Source organism: Oncorhynchus kisutch, linkage group LG18 (assembly GCF_002021735.2).
Source record: "Oncorhynchus kisutch isolate 150728-3 linkage group LG18, Okis_V2, whole genome shotgun sequence".
NCBI classification, from domain to species: domain Eukaryota; kingdom Metazoa; phylum Chordata; class Actinopteri; order Salmoniformes; family Salmonidae; genus Oncorhynchus; species Oncorhynchus kisutch.
This window is the reverse complement of record NC_034191.2, coordinates 78,873,589-78,894,237: the sequence shown is the minus strand read 5'-3', so window position 1 is coordinate 78,894,237 and position 20,649 is coordinate 78,873,589. Positions and strand designations below refer to the sequence as shown.

Here is a 20,649-nt window from a genome sequence, read left to right as displayed (position 1 = left end):
TTTTTTTGACAGTTAAGTTCATTTGATGCTAGCTAGTTATAAATGAGGGTAACTAACCAAACTAGCTGACGAATTGGTTATGTCATACCATATCAGTCAGTTATATAATCGAGCTATCGCGATAAAAAAAAGTATTGCTTGATTTTTTTTTACACCTGCCTGTGAATGACAATATCAATGAATACTGTCAATCAATGGCATGAGGACGGCTGCTTTTAAATGGTAACATAGGAGAAATGAATGTGTCCCCCCCCCCCCCCCCCAATGTCAAACCTGGCCAGTGCCAGTACATAACGTTAGAAGCAACTCTTCACACCAGTAACTATATGGCAGGGACTTGTAATGCCTTTGATCTCATTAGAAGATATTTACAAGTTGAACTCAAATGACCTTCCCTCACCAGTGCCCTAGCCCGGGTGCCTCACAAATCTGCTGTAAATTGCACAGTGAAAGAAATATCGTAGGCTGGTCACCTAGACCCAGGCAGGGTAGCCTAGTCGTTAGAGCGTTGGACTAGTAACCGAAAGGTTGCAAGTTCATATCCCTGAGCTGACAAGGTACAAATCTGTCGTTCTGCCCCTGAACAAGCAGTTAACCCACTGTTCCTAGGCCGTCATTGAAAATAAGAATTTGTTCTTAACTGACTTGTCTAGTAAAATAAAGGTTAAAAAAATAAAATAAACAAATCATTATCCCTCATGCAATGTTGTTTATCAGAACAATATATGCCAACATTACACACATCATGCATGTCATGAATTTCCAATTTGTCCATCTCTGTTGCCACTTGACTCTTCTTAGGTAACGAGTCAACTCATTGGCCAACTCATCAATGCCCTCCATTCCCTGAAGAACTCAGCCAGCTCCACAGCCACAGCTTCTGTCCAGAGCCTGCAGACATATGTCACACCAGAGCAGGACCTGTTGCTCACAGAGGTACGATAACACACTAAGGGGGTGTGGCTTACATGCAAACCCATATTTCATTTTCAAATTGGTTCGATTTAAGGTAAGGGTCAAGTTATAGATTTTGGCTAGTCTGGCGGTCAATGGGATGCTGGTCAGAAAAGTCCCGTTAGACTCTCCCCTGTAAGATTAGCCTACTTAATGGCAATCATAGGTGGTACATTTGTTATCAGCGATTCCTCTTCTCATAGCCAAGGCTTATTCCTGACACAACACTGCAGTTCTCCCTCAGACTGGACAAGCCTCAATGTACACAAGCTGTGTCTACCTTTTAGAGCCATAGCTTGCATCAACTGCCTCCACCCCATCCACTGTCCTTAGGAGCCCCAGTGCGACTTTGTACTGACTAACATATAACATTGGAACTATGGGAATCCTGTTGTGTGCAGGGCCACCAGGTCTATCGGACTAGGCACAGCTCCCCAAGCAGACATGTCTTTGTTGTGGTTAGGGAGAGTGTTGTTGTCTAAACACAGCGATATCATGTGCCATGGACACTGAGCATAAGTTACATTATTGCAGGTGTGTATTGTCACTCGCAGCTCTCTAATGTGTACGTGTTGTTATTGCTCATCAATTGGCTAGAGATCATGGCCACTGGAGTCAAATGTATTTGCAGATGTTTGGGCTCCTACAAGATAATAGCAGTTAGGTTGTAGATTCCCTTTTACAATTGCAGCAGCAGCACATCATTTCATACTGAGCCTGACTTGCATAGCTAGCCAAACTCACACTGCATTGCTATATTTGACCACTCCTCTCTCTTTAAATTCCACTAACTATTAAATGATTGTACGGCAAGCTTAGCTAAACCAGACTGGTCGGCAACCCCTCCCCTAGGGGAAACCCCTGTGGCTGTGAATTGGTCACAAACCGATCTGGGACCAGGCTAACGCTTGCTCATTATTACAGTTGATGTGTCCTTCATACTGACTTCCTGTTCCCACTGTGAACCTTCAGGACCTGGGTCTATCAGAACAAAGGGTGAGTCAGCCCACCGTGAACCTCCGGGACCTGGGCTTATCAGACCTGAGGGTGGGTCAGCTGGATGAGCTGGTGAACAGGTTACTGCCCTCACCGGGTTCAGAGGAGGGCCCAGCTGCTTCAATATGGAGGACGTCCCACGTCTCTGCGGACTCTTTCTTACAAAACAAACATGGTGAGGACGTAGTTTTATTTGCTGAATCTGTGTTTTTGTTTCAGGGTGTATATTTGTAGTAAAATGATACCACGCAGTTATTTTTTGCATGTGTGTATTTGTGATAGTCTTCAGTTGACGTGTGTATTTGTTTCTATAGGGTTGTCAAACAGAAGGTTTGGTGTTTTTGGCTCGCCAATGTTCCACAGACCAAACCAGAGTCCTCTACACACCATCTGTTCAGAGCTCCAATACTGGCCTGGTAAGGAACCATACCTGGTTTATTTAGTGTCATCTGTGGTCCTCATCTGTGGAATGTGCCCAGTGACCCTCAAGTGAAGATAGGGAATTCACCATGGTAAAATTATCAACTATTTGAGAGAATTCCATTGGTCCTAAAGTGAAATCTCCACCGACACCAGGCGCCCACTCACAAGTCCTATGACATAACATAGTGAAATGAATAGTATTGTATTTGGCGACCCCCCCCCCCCCCCCCTTCTCCTTCAGTAAGGGTCCAGAACCGAGGCTTCAAGACTCTGAGGAAGAGCAGACGCGTGGAGTCTGGTCACCAGGGGCTGGCAGAACCAGAGGGTTACACTTCAGCATTCATGAAGGTCAGGAAGTGTTACACTATGCAATCAGTACTCCACAAATCCCCTTCTTGGACAGACATAGTTTGGCATGCGGTCAATGAACTCATTGGATCTGTTTTGTTGTCCTGAAGTTTACCAGAATTTCCCCTTCAAACGTGAAGATTGGCACGTGTTGTTAAAATTGTGACCCAACCCCCTTTTTCTGTTGTTCTTTATGCTATAGTGGTGATTCTTCACACACTGTTTAGTTTTTTGACCCCTCGTGTGGAAAGGGCTGTTTTTTTAATGTCTTGACTCTGGCTAGGCCCATTCATCTCATTTTCATGTTCAACATCTTGCTTTCTCCTCCCTCTCTTTCTCTCACCTGCTGACACACATACATTGTGCGCTCTCTCTCTCTCATTATTTCACCCCCCACACCCCCTCTGTCACAGGGTCTCCTCATGAGACCTGACAAGTCCCCAGAGGCACAGAGTCTGGATCACGTGGTAAAACAGAAGAACCTGCAAGGTGACCAACAAGATGCCTTCAAGTCTGGTTTCACCGAGGGCTTCATGAGGTCCCAGGCCTTCACTCAGAGGACACACGGCACGTCACACAACTTTCTTCATATATGGCATCTTAATCACTCAGCATATTCCCTTCCTAGAGTGACTAACAGGAAGCAACATAAAAATAACTGTATTGAACTTTTATTTAACTAAACAAGTCAGTAAAGAATCTTTAAAGGAATGGTGTTAGTCACCATTAAGAAACATTTTTAAAGTGAAACCCTGCCCCAGCTTGTAACAGATTTGTTCCTCCTTGAAGTCAGTCATGACTGCCAATTACAGTGAACCACTAAGCCCATGGGCACCACTAGCAGTTCCACCAAGTGTCCACAAGGTGGCACTGTTGAGTTGAACTTAATCTCTTATGTTTCAGTAACTCATTTCTATCTTTCCATTGACAGACTCGCTAAGGAGGACCAGGCTGATTCTATTGGTCCTCCTCGTTGTGGGAATCTATGGCCTGTCAAGAAGCCCGTTTCTTTCGGGTAAAGGGTCCTTTTCTGATGCTGGTTTGTGTTCTATTGAATTCTTACGTTTGCATGAATCATCACATTGGGGTTGTGCTTTTTCATCAAGAGCAATTGTTGAATTGGCTGCTATTCCACTGATCATGCTTTATGATCAATTATCAGCCAGCTGCCCGACCCCTAGCTGCCCAGGCGCTGGTCCACGATAGTATTTATTAGAAACTCCACCTATGGTCATTTTAACAATGAATGATTGAATAGTAAATGGATATTTGAATATATATTTGAGTGTAAGATGAAAGTGGCATTAACAAAAATCAGTAGTTCATGGCAAATATTATTCTAGCACCGTTTCTATGAGAAGTAGAGGCCTGTTGGAGATTCCCAGGTGGTGTCTGTCAGTGATCTGATTGAGTTGTCGTGGGTTTGCACTGAACAGTGAGGTTCCGTACCACGTCAGGCCTGGACTCACAAGTGGACCCGGTTCAGGTGAAGAGCGTCACCTTTGAGCACGTCAAGGGGGTAGAGGAGGCCAAGAATGAACTGCAAGACGTGGTGGAGTTCCTCAGAAACCCCCAGAAGTTCACCGTGCTAGGAGGGAAGCTCCCTAAAGGTACAGTGTCTTTCTGTAAATGTGAAGAATATTCTGTAGACATTCGGTTTATCTTCTACTAACTCAGTGGGCCTTTTTTTGGTTTAGCTTCAGCCTTGAGGATGGGAGTTCGATCCCCGGCTGAGTCATACCAAAGACTGTAAAAAATGGGACCCAATGTGTGTCTACTTGGCATTAAGGAGATAGATTAGGGGTAAGGCCTTACGATGAGACTTCAGTCCTGTCCCGGGGGTGTATTTGTACATTAAGCTGCCTCACACTACAGAAAGCAGTTATGTCCACAAGGCTACTTCCTTACTTATGAGATGAGCAGAGATGTCCTCAAGCCAAAGCTACTTCCTTACTTATGAGATGAGCAGAGATGTCCTCAAGCCAAAGCTACTTCCTTACTTATGAGATGAGCAGAGATGTCCTCAAGCCAAAGCTACTTCCTTACTTATGAGATGAGCAGAGATGTCCTCAAGCCAAAGCTACTTCCTTACTTATGAGATGAGCAGAGATGTCCTCAAGCCAAAGCTACTTCCTTACTTATGAGATGAGCAGAGATGTCCTCAAGCCAAAGCTACTTCCTTAGTCATTATTTGTCTTATCTTTCTGTGTGGTCTCTTGACACAGTGCCATTACATCTTTCTTTCAATGTGTTCATATGTTGCACTTTTCTGTGGCCTCTGGTTCTGTCAGGCATCCTCCTGATTGGCCCCCCAGGCACAGGAAAGACTCTCCTGGCTCGGGCTGTAGCCGGGGAGGCCGACGTCCCCTTCTTCTACGCATCGGGATCCGAGTTTGACGAGATGTTTGTGGGTGTCGGAGCTAGCCGCATCAGAAACCTCTTCAGTAAGTCCCAGAGCAGATCTAAAGGCCGTGTGCCGTTATCAATACACTGACTGACCAACCTTCACCCTGTCACTCATGATTGGTGAAAGGACCTGATAGGTTCGATTGATAGATTTTTATTGGGGGGAAAGATGCACCGAGTACAACCCAGGGGGAACACCTTAATGTGATTCCATTCGTTTCCGGCGTTAGTGATTCCATTCGTTTCCGGCTTTAGTGATTAGTTTCCGGCGTTAGTGACTCCATTAGTTTCCGGCGTTAGTGATTCCATTCGTTTCCGGCGTTAGTGATTCCATTCGTTTCCGGCATTAGTGATTCCATTCGTTTCCGGCGTTAGTGATTCCATTCGTTTCCGGCGTTTAGTGATTCCATTAGTTTCCGGCGTTAGTGATTCCATTCGTTTCCGGCGTTAGTGATTCCATTCGTTTCCGGCATTAGTGATTCCATTCGTTTCCGGCGTTAGTGATTCCATTCGTTTCCGGCGTTAGTGATTCCATTCGTTTCCGGCGTTTAGTGATTCCATTCGTTTCCGGCGTTAGTGATTCCATTCGTTTCCGGCGTTAGTGATTCCATTCGTTTCCGGCGTTTAGTGATTCCATTCGTTTCCGGCGTTTAGTGATTCCATTCGTTTCCGGCGTTAGTGATTCCATTCGTTTCCGGCGTTAGTGATTCCATTCGTTTCCGGCGTTAGTGATTCCATTCGTTTCCGGCGTTAGTGATTCCATTCGTTTCCGGCGTTAGTGATTCCATTCGTTTCCGGCGTTAGTGATTCCATTCGTTTCCGGCGTTAGTGATTCCATTCGTTTCCGGCGTTAGTGATTCCATTCGTTTCCGGCGTTAGTGATTCCATTCGTTTCCGGCGTTAGTGATTCCATTCGTTTCCGGCGTTAGTGATTCCATTCGTTTCCGACGTTAGTGATTCCATTAGTTTCCGGCGTTAGTGATTCCATTCGTTTCCGGCGTTAGTGATTCCATTCGTTTCCGGCGTTAGTGATTCCATTCGTTTCCGGCGTTAGTGATTCCATTCGTTTCCGGCGTTAGTGATTCCATTCGTTTCCGGCGTTAGTGATTCCATTCGTTTCCGGCGTTTAGTGATTCCATTCGTTTCCGGCGTTAGTGATTCCATTCGTTTCCGGCGTTTAGTGATTCCATTCGTTTCCGGCGTTAGTGATTCCATTCGTTTCCGGCGTTAGTGATTCCATTCGTTTCCGGCGTTAGTGATTCCATTCGTTTCCGGCGTTAGTGATTCCATTCGTTTCCGGCGTTAGTGATTCCATTCGTTTCCGGCGTTAGTGATTCCATTCGTTTCCGGCGTTAGTGATTCCATTCGTTTCCGGCGTTAGTGATTCCATTCGTTTCCGGCGTTAGTGATTCCATTAGTTTCCGACGTTAGTGATTCCATTAGTTTCCGACGTTAGTGATTCCATTAGTTTCCGACGTTAGTGATTCCATTAGTTTCCGACGTTAGTGATTCCATTAGTTTCCGACGTTAGTGATTCCATTAGTTTCCGACGTTAGTGATTCCATTCGTTTCCGACGTTAGTGATTCCATTCGTTTCCGACGTTAGTGATTCCATTAGTTTCCGACGTTAGTGATTCCATTAGTTTCCGACGTTAGTGATTCCATTAGTTTCCGGCGTTAGTGATTCCATTCGTTTCCGGCGTTAGTGATTCCATTCGTTTCCGGCGTTAGTGATTCCATTCGTTTCCGGCGTTAGTGATTCCATTAGTTTCCGGCGTTAGTGATTCCATTAGTTTCCGACGTTAGTGATTCCATTAGTTTCCGACGTTAGTGATTCCATTAGTTTCCGACGTTAGTGATTCCATTAGTTTCCGGCGTTAGTGATTCCATTAGTTTCCGACGTTAGTGATTCCATTAGTTTCCGACGTTAGTGATTCCATTAGTTTCCGGCGTTAGTGATTCCATTAGTTTCCGGCGTTAGTGATTCCATTAGTTTCCGGCGTTAGTGATTCCATTAGTTTCCGACGTTAGTGATTCCATTCGTTTCCGACGTTAGTGATTCCATTCGTTTCCGACGTTAGTGATTCCATTCGTTTCCGACGTTAGTGATTCCATTCGTTTCCGACGTTAGTGATTCCATTCGTTTCCGACGTTAGTGATTCCATTCGTTTCCGACGTTAGTGATTCCATTCGTTTCCGACGTTAGTGATTCCATTAGTTTCCGACGTTAGTGATTCCATTCGTTTCCGACGTTAGTGATTCCATTAGTTTCCGGCGTTAGTGATTCCATTCGTTTCCGACGTTAGTGATTCCATTCGTTTCCGACGTTAGTGATTCCATTCGTTTCCGACGTTAGTGATTCCATTCGTTTCCGACGTTAGTGATTCCATTCGTTTCCGACGTTAGTGATTCCATTCGTTTCCGACGTTAGTGATTCCATTAGTTTCCGGCGTTAGTGATTCCATTAGTTTCCGGCGTTAGTGATTCCATTAGTTTCCGACGTTAGTGATTCCATTAGTTTCCGACGTTAGTGATTCCATTAGTTTCCGACGTTAGTGATTCCATTAGTTTCCGACGTTAGTGATTCCATTAGTTTCCGACGTTAGTGATTCCATTAGTTTCCGACGTTAGTGATTCCATTAGTTTCCGACGTTAGTGATTCCATTAGTTTCCGACGTTAGTGATTCCATTAGTTTCCGACGTTAGTGATTCCATTAGTTTCCGACGTTAGTGATTCCATTAGTTTCCGACGTTAGTGATTCCATTAGTTTCCGACGTTAGTGATTCCATTAGTTTCCGACGTTAGTGATTCCATTAGTTTCCGACGTTAGTGATTCCATTAGTTTCCGACGTTAGTGATTCCATTAGTTTCCGACGTGGTCCCTCATGGAATACCGACCAAGTTAAATAAAACAGAAACCCCTCTGCATCACAGTCATTCCACAATGTGGCTTTCAACAAATCAAGTACTACTTGATCAGTGGCCATGAAGCACAGGAAAGGAGGGACACAGCCTCAATCTCTTTCTGTTTGGTCCGCAGAAGAGGCGAAAGCCAACGCACCTTGTGTTGTCTTCATTGATGAGCTTGACAGCGTGGGAGGAAAGAGGATCGAGTCTCCCATGCACCCCTACTCCAGACAGACCATCAACCAGCTACTGGCAGAGATGGACGGGTCAGAACAACTCAGAATATACTGTATATAGCTATTGCATCAGATAATATTTTTGTTTACCTGGTGCATATCACAAGGCTTGTATTTTCCTCATTCAATGTGTTGATACTCCACAGGTTCAAACCAAACGAAGGGGTCATCGTTATCGGCGCTACAAACTTTGCTGAGGCTTTGGATAAGTATGTTTTCAGTGGGTAGTAGCAGGTGTTTCTGTAGGCTTTTTACCAACCCAGTAGGCTTGGTCCCTTTGTCAGGACTTGGCTGGTTGTCTGTCTCGTCTTAAAGCTTCAGACCGCCGGATTTCAGCTCCGAGTTGCAAAATTACACTTGAAATGTGGTTCGCATGGGAATAAGGCTGGGTGGTTCATTGGAACGAATTGCACAGTGGGAACTACACTTCCCATGTGCCCAGATAACTGATTCTGCCTTTTTTGCCATGGCCCGGTGAGATTACTGGAAAAGTCCCCAGAAGAAAGTTCTCCTTGAGAGCTGTCCATAGGACCAGCAAAATGCTGTATAAATGGAACAAATCTATTTTTAGAAAGAGGTTGTAAATAGAACTGGTCTTCATTTTGCTCCCATTGACAGAGAAGCTTTATACATTCATTGTAGAATCGCAAGGCTAAAGGTAAATTAAAGAATGCATTTGTTATTGACACACTTGAGATTGGAACCTGTACTCTGTTCGAATTGTATACAACCATGTCAGCTCTCTGGATCATTAGCCCCATTGCTCTCTGGATCGTTAGCCCCATTGCTCTCTGGATCGTTAGCCCCATTGCTCTCTGGATCGTTAGCCCCATTGCTCTCTGGATCGTTAGCCCCATTGCTCTCTGGATCGTTAGCCCCATTGCTCTCTGGATCGTTAGCCCCATTGCTCTCTGGATCGTTAGCCCCATTGCTCTCTGGATCGTTAGCCCCATTGCTGTCTGGATCGTTAGCCCCATTGCTGTCTGGATCATTAGCCCCATTGCTGTCTGGATCATTAGCCCCATTGCTGTCTGGATCATTAGCCCCATTGCTGTCTGGATCATTAGCCCCATTGCTGTCTGGATCATTAGCCCCATTGCTGTCTGGATCATTAGCCCCATTGCTGTCTGGATCATTAGCCCCATTGCTCTTCTATCTTTTTTTAGTGCCCTGGTACGTCCGGGGAGGTTTGACATGCAAGTGACCGTCCCTCGTCCGGACGTGAAAGGACGTACGGAGATCCTCAACTGGTACCTGCAGAAGATCAAAGTGGATCCCAGTAGGTCTCAAATCAGTTGCTTGGATCAGTGGCTTTCAGATCTCTCCTTGAGGAACCCCCAGACGTTTCACAATGTTGTTGTAGCCCTGAACCATCTCGGGTCCCCGAGGAGAGGTTTGAAAAACCCCTGGCTTAGACTGTAGACTATCAGCTGACTAATGTATCATAGCGACGTTAAACCTAGCTGCCACGTCGAGAGGTTCTGATCACTAGGTGTCATCGCTACCCCCCCCCCCCCCCCCCCCCCCCCCCACACACACACACACACACACACATTTGCTGCATGAAAGAGCCCACTGTTTTGGACTGATAACATTCTCCTTTTGGCCCTGCCGGTTGTGTGTTCAGACGTGAACGCAGCGATCATTGCCAGGGGGACGGTGGGCTTCACGGGGGCGGAGCTGGAGAACCTGGTGAACCAGGCAGCCCTGAAGGCAGCGGTGGACGGCCTCGACCAGGTCACCATGAAGGAACTGGAGTTCTCCAAGGACAAGATCCTCATGGGTGGGTAATTACGCACACACACGTACACACGCACACACATTTCGCCACACTCGTTAACATCTGCTAACCATGTGTATGTGACCAATAACATTTTATTTGACATATATATATATATAGATCTAGATAGATAGAGATCTAGATCTCTTATCTATCATATATATATATATATATATATATACACACACAGTGCCTTGCGAAAGTATTCGGCCCCCTTGAACTTTGCGACCTTTTGCCACATTTCAGGCTTCAAACATAAAGATATAAAACTGTATTTTTTTGTGAAGAATCAACAACAAGTGGGACACAATCATGAAGTGGAACGACATTTATTGGATATTTCAAACTTTTTTGACAAATCAAAAACTGAAAAATTGGGCGCGCAAAATTATTCAGCCCCTTTACTTTCAGTGCAACAAACTCTCTCCAGAAGTTCAGTGAGGATCTCTGAATGATCCAATGTTGACCTAAATGACTAATGATGATAAATACAATCCACCTGTGTGTAATCAAGTCTCCGTATAAATGCACCTGCACTGTGATAGTCTCAGAGGTCCGTTAAAAGCGCAGAGAGCATCATGAAGAACAAGGAACACACCAGGCAGGTCCCGAGATACTGTTGTGAAGAAGTTTAAAGCCGGATTTGGATACAAAAAGATTTCCCAAGCTTTAAACATCCCAAGGAGCACTGTGCAAGCGATAATATTGAAATGGAAGGAGTATCAGACCACTGCAAATCTACCAAGACCTGGCCGTCCCTCTAAACTTTCAGCTCATACAAGGAGAAGACTGATCAGAGATGCAGCCAAGAGGCCCATGATCACTCTGGATGAACTGCAGCTGAGGTGGGAGACTCTGTCCATAGGACAACAATCAGTCGTATATTGCACAAATCTGGCCTTTATGGAAGAGTGGCAAGAAGAAAGCCATTTCTTAAAGATATCCATAAAAAGTGTTGTTTAAAGTTTGCCACAAGCCACCTGGGAGACACACCAAACATGTGGAAGAAGGTGCTCTGGTCAGATGAAACCAAAATTGAACTTTTTGGCAACAATGCAAAATGTTATGTTTGGCGTAAAAGCAACACAGCTCATCACCCTGAACACACCATCCCCACTGTCAAACATGGTGGTGGCAGCATCATGGTTTGGTCCTGCTTTTCTTCAGCAGGGACAGGGAAGATGGTTAAAATTGATGGGAAGATGGATGGAGCCAAATACAGGACCATTCTGGAAGAAAACCTGATGGAGTCTGCAAAAGACCTGAGACTGGGACGGAGATTTGTCTTCCAACAAGACAATGATCCAAAACATAAAGCAAAATCTACAATGGAATGGTTCAAAAATAAACATATCCAGGTGTTAGAATGGCCAAGTCAAAGTCCAGACCTGAATCCAATCGAGAATCTGTGGAAAGAACTGAAAACTGCTGTTCACAAATGCTCTCCATCCAACCTCACTGAGCTCGAGGTGTTTTGCAAGGAGGAATGGGAAAAAATTTCAGTCTCTCGATGTGCAAATCTGATAGAGACATACCCCAAGTGACTTACAGCTGTAATCACAGCAAAAGGTGGCGCTACAAAGTATTAACTTAAAGGGGCTGAATAATTTTGCACGCCCAATTTTTCAGTTTTTGATTTGTTAAAAAAGTTTGAAATATCCAATAAATGTCGTTCCACTTCATGATTGTGTCCCACTTGTTGTTGATTCTTCACAAAAAAATACAGTTTTATATCTTTATGTTTGAAGCCTGAAATGTGGCAAAAGGTCGCAAAGTTCAAGGGGGCCGAATACTTTCGCAAGGCACTGTATATATATATATATATATGAGGAACCTTCCTTCAGAGAGGTGTTTGTGCTAGCAGGACCCATTAAGAAGCAACACAAATGTAACTAGTGCAGAGAGGCCTTTGGTGCACCGTTAGCATTATACAGTACCAGTCAAACGTTTGGACACGCCTACTCATTCAAGGCTTTTTCTTTATTTTTTAAACTATTTTCTATTCATTTAAAATGTGCTTTTTTTTTTACGAGGCACACCTGTTAATTGAAATGCATTCCAGGTGACTACATCATGAAGCTGGTTGAGAGAATGCCAAGAGTGTGCAAAGCTGTCATTGTCGTGGAAATACTTCTTAATAATATCTCTTAGACTCTGGAGCTTGTGAGTTTAGAATTTTACTTTACTACAAAGTAACAAGCAGAGCTGGTCCGCGGAGCAACTGCCTGTCCCAGACTCGGCGCTCTCCTTATATACAGTTTCATTTTGACACATCATACATGGTCATTTACATAAAGAGGAGTGACTAACACCTTTTTGCATTCTGCCACTATTGTTTCCTAGTCTTCTAGATTGTCTACGCCCATCTTTAAATGGCTTCTCCTACTCTGATTGGCACATACTCCAGGGTGTAGATTTTATTGGTGTCGTGACCATTTATTTTTATTTATTTAACTAGACAAGTCAATTAAGAACAAATTCTTATTTACAATGACGGCCTACCGGGGAACAGTGGGTTAACTACCTTGTCCAGTGGCAGAACGACAGATTTTTACCTTGTCAGCTCGTGGATTCTATCTAGCAACCTTTCAGTTACTAGTCCAACTGCTCTCACCACTAGGCTACCTGCTGCCTCTATACTCTAACCACTAGGCTACCTGCCGCCTCTACACTCTAACCACTAGGCTTTGCCTGCCTCCTCTACACTCTAACCACTAGGCTTACCTGCAGCCTCCACACTCTAACCACTAGGCTTTGCCTGCCTCCTCTACACTCTAACCACTAGGCTTTGCCTGCCTCCTCTACACTCTAACCACTAGGCTTTGCCTGCCTCCTCTACACTCTAACCACTAGGCTTACCTGCCACCTCCACACTCTAACCACTAGGCTTACCTGCCGCCTCTACACTCTAACTACTAGGCTTACCTGCCACCTCTACACTCTAACCACTAGACTTACCTGCCACCTCTACACTCTAACCACTAGGCTACCTGCCACCTCTACACTCTAACCACTAAGCTTACCTGCCACCTCTACACTCTAACCACTAGGCTTACCTGCCACCTCTACACTCTAACCACTAGGCTACCTGCCACCTCTACACTCTAACCACTAGGCTTACCTGCCACCTCTACACTCTAACCACTAGGCTACCTGCCACCTCTACACTCTAACCACTAGGCTACCTGCCACCTCTACCCTCTAACCACTAGGCTTACCTGCCACCTCTACCCTCTAACCACTAGGCTTACCTGCCACCTCTACACTCTAACCACTAGGCTACCCTGCCACCCCTACACTCTAACCACTAGGCTACCTACCACCTCTACACTCTAACCACTAGGCTACCTACCACCTCTACACTCTAACCACTAGGCTACCTGCCACCTCTACACTCTAACCACTAGGCTACCTACCACCTCTACACTCTAACCACTAGGCTACCTACCACCTCTACACTCTAACCACTAGGCTACCCTGCCGCCCCTACACTCTAACCACTAGGCTACCCTGCCGCCTCTACACTCTAACCACTAGGCTACCCTGCCACCCCTACACTCTAACCACTAGGCTACTCTGCCACCTCTACACTCTAACCACTAGGCTACCCTGCCACCTCTACACTCTAACCACTAGGGCTACCTGCCGCCTCTACACTCTAACCACTAGGCTACCCTGCCACCTCTACACTCTAACCACTAGACTACCCTGCCGCCTCTACACTCTAACCACTAGGGCTACCTGCCGCCTCTACACTCTAACCACTAGGCTACCTGCCACCTCTACACTCTAACCACTAGGGCTACCTGCCGCCTCTACACTCTAACCACTAGGGCTACCTGCCGCCTCTACACTCTAACCACTAGGGCTACCTGCCGCCTCTACACTCTAACCACTAGGCTACCTGCCACCTCTACACTCTAACCACTAGGCTACCCTGCCACCTCTACACTCTAACCACTAGGGCTACCTGCCGCCTCTACACTCTAACCACTAGGCTACCTGCCACCTCTACACTCTAACCACTAGGCTACCTGCCACCTCTACACTCTAACCACTAGGGCTACCTGCCGCCTCTACACTCTAACCACTAGGCTACCCTGCCACCTCTACACTCTAACCACTAGACTACCTGCCACCCCTCCACTCTAACCACTAGACTACCCTGCCGCCTCTACACTCTAACCACTAGGCTACCTGCCACCTCTACACTCTAACCACTAGGCTACCTGCCACCTCTACACTCTAACCACTAGGCTACCTGCCACCTCTACACTCTAACCACTAGGCTACCTACCACCTCTACACTCTAACCACTAGGCTACCTACCACCTCTACACTCTAACCACTAGGCTACCTGCCACCCCTCCACTCTAACCACTAGACTACCCTGCCGCCTCTACACTCTAACCACTAGGCTACCTGCCACCTCTACACTCTAACCACTAGGCTACCTGCCACCTCTACACTCTAACCACTAGGCTACCTGCCACCTCTACACTCTAACCACTAGGGCTACCTGCCACCTCTACACTCTAACCACTAGGCTACCTGCCACCTCTACACTCTAACCACTAGACTACCTGCCACCCCTCCACTCTAACCACTAGACTACCCTGCCACCTCTACACTCTAACCACTAGGCTACCTGCCACCTCTACACTCTAACCACTAGGCTACCTGCCACCTCTACCCTCTAACCACTAGGCTTACCTGCCACCTCTACCCTCTAACCACTAGGCTTACCTGCCACCTCTACACTCTAACCACTAGGCTACCCTGCCACCTCTACACTCTAACCACTAGGCTACCCTGCCACCCCTACACTCTAACCACTAGGCTACCTACCACCTCTACACTCTAACCACTAGGCTACCTACCACCTCTACACTCTAACCACTAGGCTACCTGCCACCTCTACACTCTAACCACTAGGCTACCTACCACCTCTACACTCTAACCACTAGGCTACCTACCACCTCTACACTCTAACCACTAGGCTACCCTGCCACCCCTACACTCTAACCACTAGGCTACCCTGCTGCCTCTACACTCTAACCACTAGGCTACCCTGCCACCCCTACACTCTAACCACTAGGCTACTCTGCCACCTCTACACTCTAACCACTAGGCTACCCTGCCACCTCTACACTCTAACCACTAGGGCTACCTGCCGCCTCTACACTCTAACCACTAGGCTACCTGCCACCTCTACACTCTAACCACTAGACTACCCTGCCACCTCTACACTCTAACCACTAGGGCTACCTGCCACCTCTACACTCTAACCACTAGGCTACCCTGCCACCTCTACACTCTAACCACTAGGGCTACCTGCCACCTCTACACTCTAACCACTAGGCTACCCTGCCACCTCTACACTCTAACCACTAGGCTACCTGCCACCTCTACACTCTAACCACTAGGCTACCCTGCCACCTCTACACTCTAACCACTAGGCTACCCTGCCACCTCTACACTCTAACCACTAGGCTACCTGCCACCTCTACACTCTAACCACTAGGCTACCCTGCCACCTCTACACTCTAACCACTAGGCTACCTGCCACCTCTACACTCTAACCACTAGGGCTACCTGCCGCCTCTACACTCTAACCACTAGGCTACCTGCCACCTCTACACTCTAACCACTAGGCTACCTGCCACCTCTACACTCTAACCACTAGGGCTACCTGCCGCCTCTACACTCTAACCACTAGGGCTACCTGCCACCTCTACACTCTAACCACTAGGCTACCTGCCACCCCCTCATCACCATAGTGATGATACAAAAAAAGAACGCAACATACACGCATAATGTAGGTGTACGTCTGAGGATAATTAGAAGGTTATGCAGCAGCTTCTCTTAAGCCCGTAATGATTCTGTTTACTACTCGTAAGATTACACAATACATGTACTGGAAAATTACCCGTATCATCGAGGCAAAATGGTGGCTACTTTGAAGAATATCAAATATATTTTGATTTGTTTCTTAAAACACTTTATTTTGGTTACTACATGATTCCATATTGTGTTATGTCATAGTATTGATGTCTTCACTGTTATTCTACGATTTAGAAAATCATACAAAATAAAGAGAATCCCTGGAATGAGTAGGTGTGTCAATTTTTGACTGGTCCTTTTATTTATTTATTTATTTATTTATTTATTATATATATATATATATATATATATATATATATATATATATATATATATATATATTACACACACACAACCTGCCATGTGAGAGAGCTTAACGACAAAGAGCCTCTGGTTAAGAGACATTCCAATGTAGACTGTTAGAATGCCTGTCTGGTCAGGATCCCTCTCATTCTCTAGGACAGATATTTTCCCAGGAGTTGGTGGTCCTATCTTTCAGGTTGGAATTCCCAAATATAACAAAACTGGAGTAAACCTGCACGACAGTAATATGAATGACGTGTGTTTTTAATTCATCAAAGTGGGACCTCTTGTCTCTCTTTTTATACTGAAGGTCCTGAGCGCAGGAGTGTGGACATTGATAAGAAGAACAAGCAAATCACAGCCTACCACGAGTCAGGCCACGCCATTGTGGCCTATTACACCAAAGACGCTATGCCCATCAACAAGGCAACCATCATGCCCAGAGGACCCACTCTTGGCCATGTGAGTAGTACTGAGCATTGCATTTTGATTGGCCAGGAAGCTGTGGTATATTACCATGGAATCACCCCACTTGCTTTGACATTCCATCTCTGATTTAGCAATGTCATAGTTTGTTACATTTCATCCATGCGAAGCTAAACGGGTTCCATTATATTGTAAAATACCTTGCAGAATAGCTGCATTGTCCCTTCTGCCATTACTTTACCCCCCCCCTTAGTGCTATTGCCATGGAGAAGAAAAAGAAGTTGGCCTCTGTTTTAACCCCCCCCCCCCCTAGTGCTGTTGCCATGGAGAAGAAGAAGAAGTTGGCCTCTGTTTTAACCCCCCCCCCTTAGTGCTGTTGCCATGGAGGAGAAGAAGAAGTTGGCCTCCGTTTTAACCCCCCCTTAGTGCTGTTGCCATGGAGAAGAAGAAGAAGTTGGCCTCTGTTTTTAACCCCCCCCTTAGTGCTGTTGCCATGGAGAAGAAGAAGAAGTTGGCCTCTGTTTTTAACCCCCCCCTTAGTGCTGTTGCCATGGAGAAGAAGAAGAAGTTGGCCTCTGTTTTTAACCCCCCCCCTTAGTGCTGTTGCCATGGAGAAGAAGAAGAAGTTGGCCTCTGTTTTTAACCCCCCCCTTAGTGCTGTTGCCATGGAGAAGAAGAAGAAGTTGGCCTCTGTTTTTAACCCCCCCCTTAGTGCTGTTGCCATGGAGAAGAAGAAGAAGTTGGCCTCTGTTTTTAACCCCCCCCTTAGTGCTGTTGCCATGGAGAAGAAGAAGAAGTTGGCCTCTGTTTTTAACCCCCCCCTTAGTGCTGTTGCCATGGAGAAGAAGAAGAAGTTGGCCTCCGTTTTAACCCCCCCCCCCCCCCTAGTGCTGTTGCCATGGACTTCCTGAAAGAAGTTGGCCTCCGTTTTAACCCCCCCCCCCTTAGTGCTGTTGCCATGGACTTCCTGAAAGAAGTTGGCCTCCGTTTTAACCCCCCCCCCCCCACTTAGTGCTGTTGCCATGGACTTCCTGAAAGAAGTTGGCCTCCGTTTTAACCCCCCCCCCCTTAGTGCTGTTGCCATGGACTTCCTGAAAGAAGTTGGCCTCCGTTTTAACCCCCCCCCCCCCTTAGTGCTGTTGCCATGGACTTCCTGAAAGAAGTTGGCCTCCGTTTTAACCCCCCCCCCTTAGTGCTGTTGCCATGGACTTCCTGAAAGAAGTTGGCCTCCGTTTTAACCCCCCCTTAGTGCTGTTGCCATGGACCTCCTGAAAGAAGTTGGCCTCCGTTTTAACCCCCCCTTAGTGCTGTTGCCATGGACTTCCTGAAAGAAGTTGGCCTCTGTTTTAAAATGTTTGGATGTTGGCAGCTCCAGGGGGCTTGCCTTAAAACAGATCAGGAGGGGAACATTGGTTTACCAAACGAAGGACTAGTCTGAGACCATCCATCTGTCTGTTTAGGTGTCCATGCTCCCAGAGAATGACCGTTGGAGTGAGACACGGGCTCAGCTCCTGGCCCAGATGGACGTCAGCATGGGAGGCCGCGTGGCCGAGGAGCTCATCTTTGGCGACGATTACATCACGACTGGTGAGGGGGGGGAACCTAGATCGGTTGGGCTTTAGCTATAGAGCATATTGCTACATCAATTTTGGGACTTCTAAATGATTGATGTATAATCAGTTGATTCTTGAAGAATATAACTTCTAAATAAGCTTAGTTTAACTGTCGTACCCCATCAGAGTCCAAAATAACCTGGAGTTACTCTACTCCGTTGTTTGTTAACAATACAGTTGTCAACAAACGTTGTATAGCCTCAACTATTTGGATAACGTTCTCCATCCCTCATCCTTACTCCTGTATTGTGGTTTCTCCAGCCCTCAGACTTACTCTCGTATTGTGGTTTCTCCAGCCCTCATCCTTACTCTTGTATTGTGGTTTCTTCATCCTTACTCTTGTATTGTGGTTTCTTCATCCCTCAGCCTTACTCTTGTATTGTGGTTTCCCCATCCCTCAGCCTTACTCTTGTATTGTGGTTTCCCCATCCCTCAGCCTTACTCTTGTATTGTGGTTTCTTCATCCTTACTCTCGTATTGTGGTTTCTCCAGCCCTCATCCTTACTCCTGTATTGTGGTTTCTCCAGCCCTCAGCCTTACTCTTGTATTGTGGTTTCTTCATCCCTCATCCTTACTCTTGTATTGTGGTTTCTCCAGCCCTCATCCTTACTCTTGTATTGTGGTTTCCCCAGCCCTCATCCTTACTCTTGTATTGTGGTTTCTTCAGCCTTACTCTTGTATTGTGGTTTCTCCATCCTTACTCTTGTATTGTGGTTTCTCCATCCCTCAGCCTTACTCTTGTATTGTGGTTTCTCCATCCCTCAGCCTTACTCTTGTATTGTGGTTTCTCCATCCTTACTCTTGTATTGTGGTTTCTCCATCCTTACTCTTGTATTGTGGTTTCTCCATCCTTACTCCTGTATTGTGGTTTCTCCATCCCTCAGCCTTACTCTTGTATTGTGGTTTCTTCATCCTTACTCTTGTATTGTGGTTTCCCCGTCCCTCAGCCTTACTCTTGTATTGTGGTTTCTCCATCCCTCAGCCTTACTCTTGTATTGTGGTTTCCCCAGCCCTCATCCTTACTCTTGTATTGTGGTTTCTCCATCCCTCATCCTTACTCTTGTATTGTGGTTTCCCCATCCCTCATCCTTACTCTTGTATTGTGGTTTCTTCATCCTTACTCTCGTATTGTGGTTTCTCCATCCTTACTCTTGTATTGTGGTTTCTCCATCCTTACTCTTGTATTGTGGTTTCTTCATCCCTCAGCCTTACTCCTGTATTGTGGTTTCCCCATCCCTCAGCCTTACTCTTGTATTGTGGTTTCTCCATCCCTCAGCCTTACTCTTGTATTGTGGTTTCTCCAGCCCTCAGCCTTACTCTTGTATTGTGGTTTCTCCAGCCCTCAGCCTTACTCTTGTATTGTGGTTTCTCCAGCCCTCATCCTTACTCTTGTATTGTGGTTTCTCCATCCTTACTCTTGTATTGTGGTTTCTCCATCCTTACTCTTGTATTGTGGTTTCTCCATCCTTACTCTTGTATTGTGGTTTCTCCATCCTTACTCTTGTATTGTGGTTTCTCCATCCCTCAGCCTTACTCTTGTATTGTGGTTTCCCCATCCCTCATCCTTACTCTTGTATTGTGGTTTCTCCAGCCTTACTCTTGTATTGTGGTTTCTCCATCCCTCAGCCTTACTCTTGTATTGTGGTTTCCCCATCCCTCAGCCTTACTCTTGTATTGTGGTTTCCCCATCCCTCAGCCTTACTCTTGTATTGTGGTTTCCCCATCCCTCAGCCTTACTCTTGTATTGTGGTTTCTCCATCCTTACTCTTGTATTGTGGTTTCTCCATCCTTACTCTTGTATTGTGGTTTCTCCATCCTTACTCCTGTATTGTGGTTTCTCCATCCTTACTCCTGTATTGTGGTTTCTCCATCCCTCAGCCTTACTCTTGTATTGTGGTTTCCCCATCCCTCAGCCTTACTCTTGTATTGTGGTTTCTCCATCCTTACTCTTGTATTGTGGTTTCTCCAGCCCTCAGCCTTACTCTTGTATTGTGGTTTCTCCATCCTTACTCTTGTATTGTGGTTTCTCCAGCCCTCAGCCTTACTCTTGTATTGTGGCGGCTCTGTTTTCCAGGAGCGTCAAGCGACTTCGACGGGGCGTCCAGAATAGCCAAGATGATGGTGACCAGGTTTGGAATGAGTGACAAGGTAAGAGATTATACCTCGTGCACATAAAATGGTAGATTGAAGATGAGTCTACGCAAATCGTTCCTAACTGCGTTTCTTTTACTCTCTAGTAGTCTGCATTTTAGATGATCTAAATGCATTTCATTTCACCAAAGGCTTATTCCTCAAAGGCCGTATCCATTCATTTAGAAGGCAGCGTTGCCGCTGTGCAGTAATGCCATTCTCAGGCATTGCACGTGATTGGAG

The 20,649-nt window shown here is 46.0% G+C and overlaps 1 protein-coding gene across 2 annotated transcripts in view; it reads left to right on the top strand.

Moving 5' to 3' along the window:
* Positions 1-20,649, top strand: part of LOC109909602 (ATP-dependent zinc metalloprotease YME1L1) — a 28,167-nt gene that overhangs the window by 481 nt on the left and 7,037 nt on the right. The window contains exons 2-16 of one of the 2 annotated variants that reach the window (XM_031796872.1): positions 802-936; positions 1,927-2,125; positions 2,265-2,366; positions 2,615-2,721; positions 3,135-3,288; positions 3,653-3,736; positions 4,158-4,331; positions 5,013-5,165; positions 8,169-8,301; positions 8,418-8,480; positions 9,438-9,550; positions 9,899-10,054; positions 16,548-16,699; positions 18,124-18,250; positions 20,351-20,424. In XM_031796872.1, the coding sequence (XP_031652732.1) occupies positions 802-936; positions 1,927-2,125; positions 2,265-2,366; positions 2,615-2,721; positions 3,135-3,288; positions 3,653-3,736; positions 4,158-4,331; positions 5,013-5,165; positions 8,169-8,301; positions 8,418-8,480; positions 9,438-9,550; positions 9,899-10,054; positions 16,548-16,699; positions 18,124-18,250; positions 20,351-20,424 (1,926 nt within the window). Of the gene's footprint in view, positions 1-801; positions 937-1,926; positions 2,126-2,264; positions 2,367-2,614; positions 2,722-3,134; positions 3,289-3,652; positions 3,761-4,157; positions 4,332-5,012; positions 5,166-8,168; positions 8,302-8,417; positions 8,481-9,437; positions 9,551-9,898; positions 10,055-16,547; positions 16,700-18,123; positions 18,251-20,350; positions 20,425-20,649 lie in introns of both variants that reach the window. The other variant, XM_031796871.1, reaches the window with a different exon arrangement.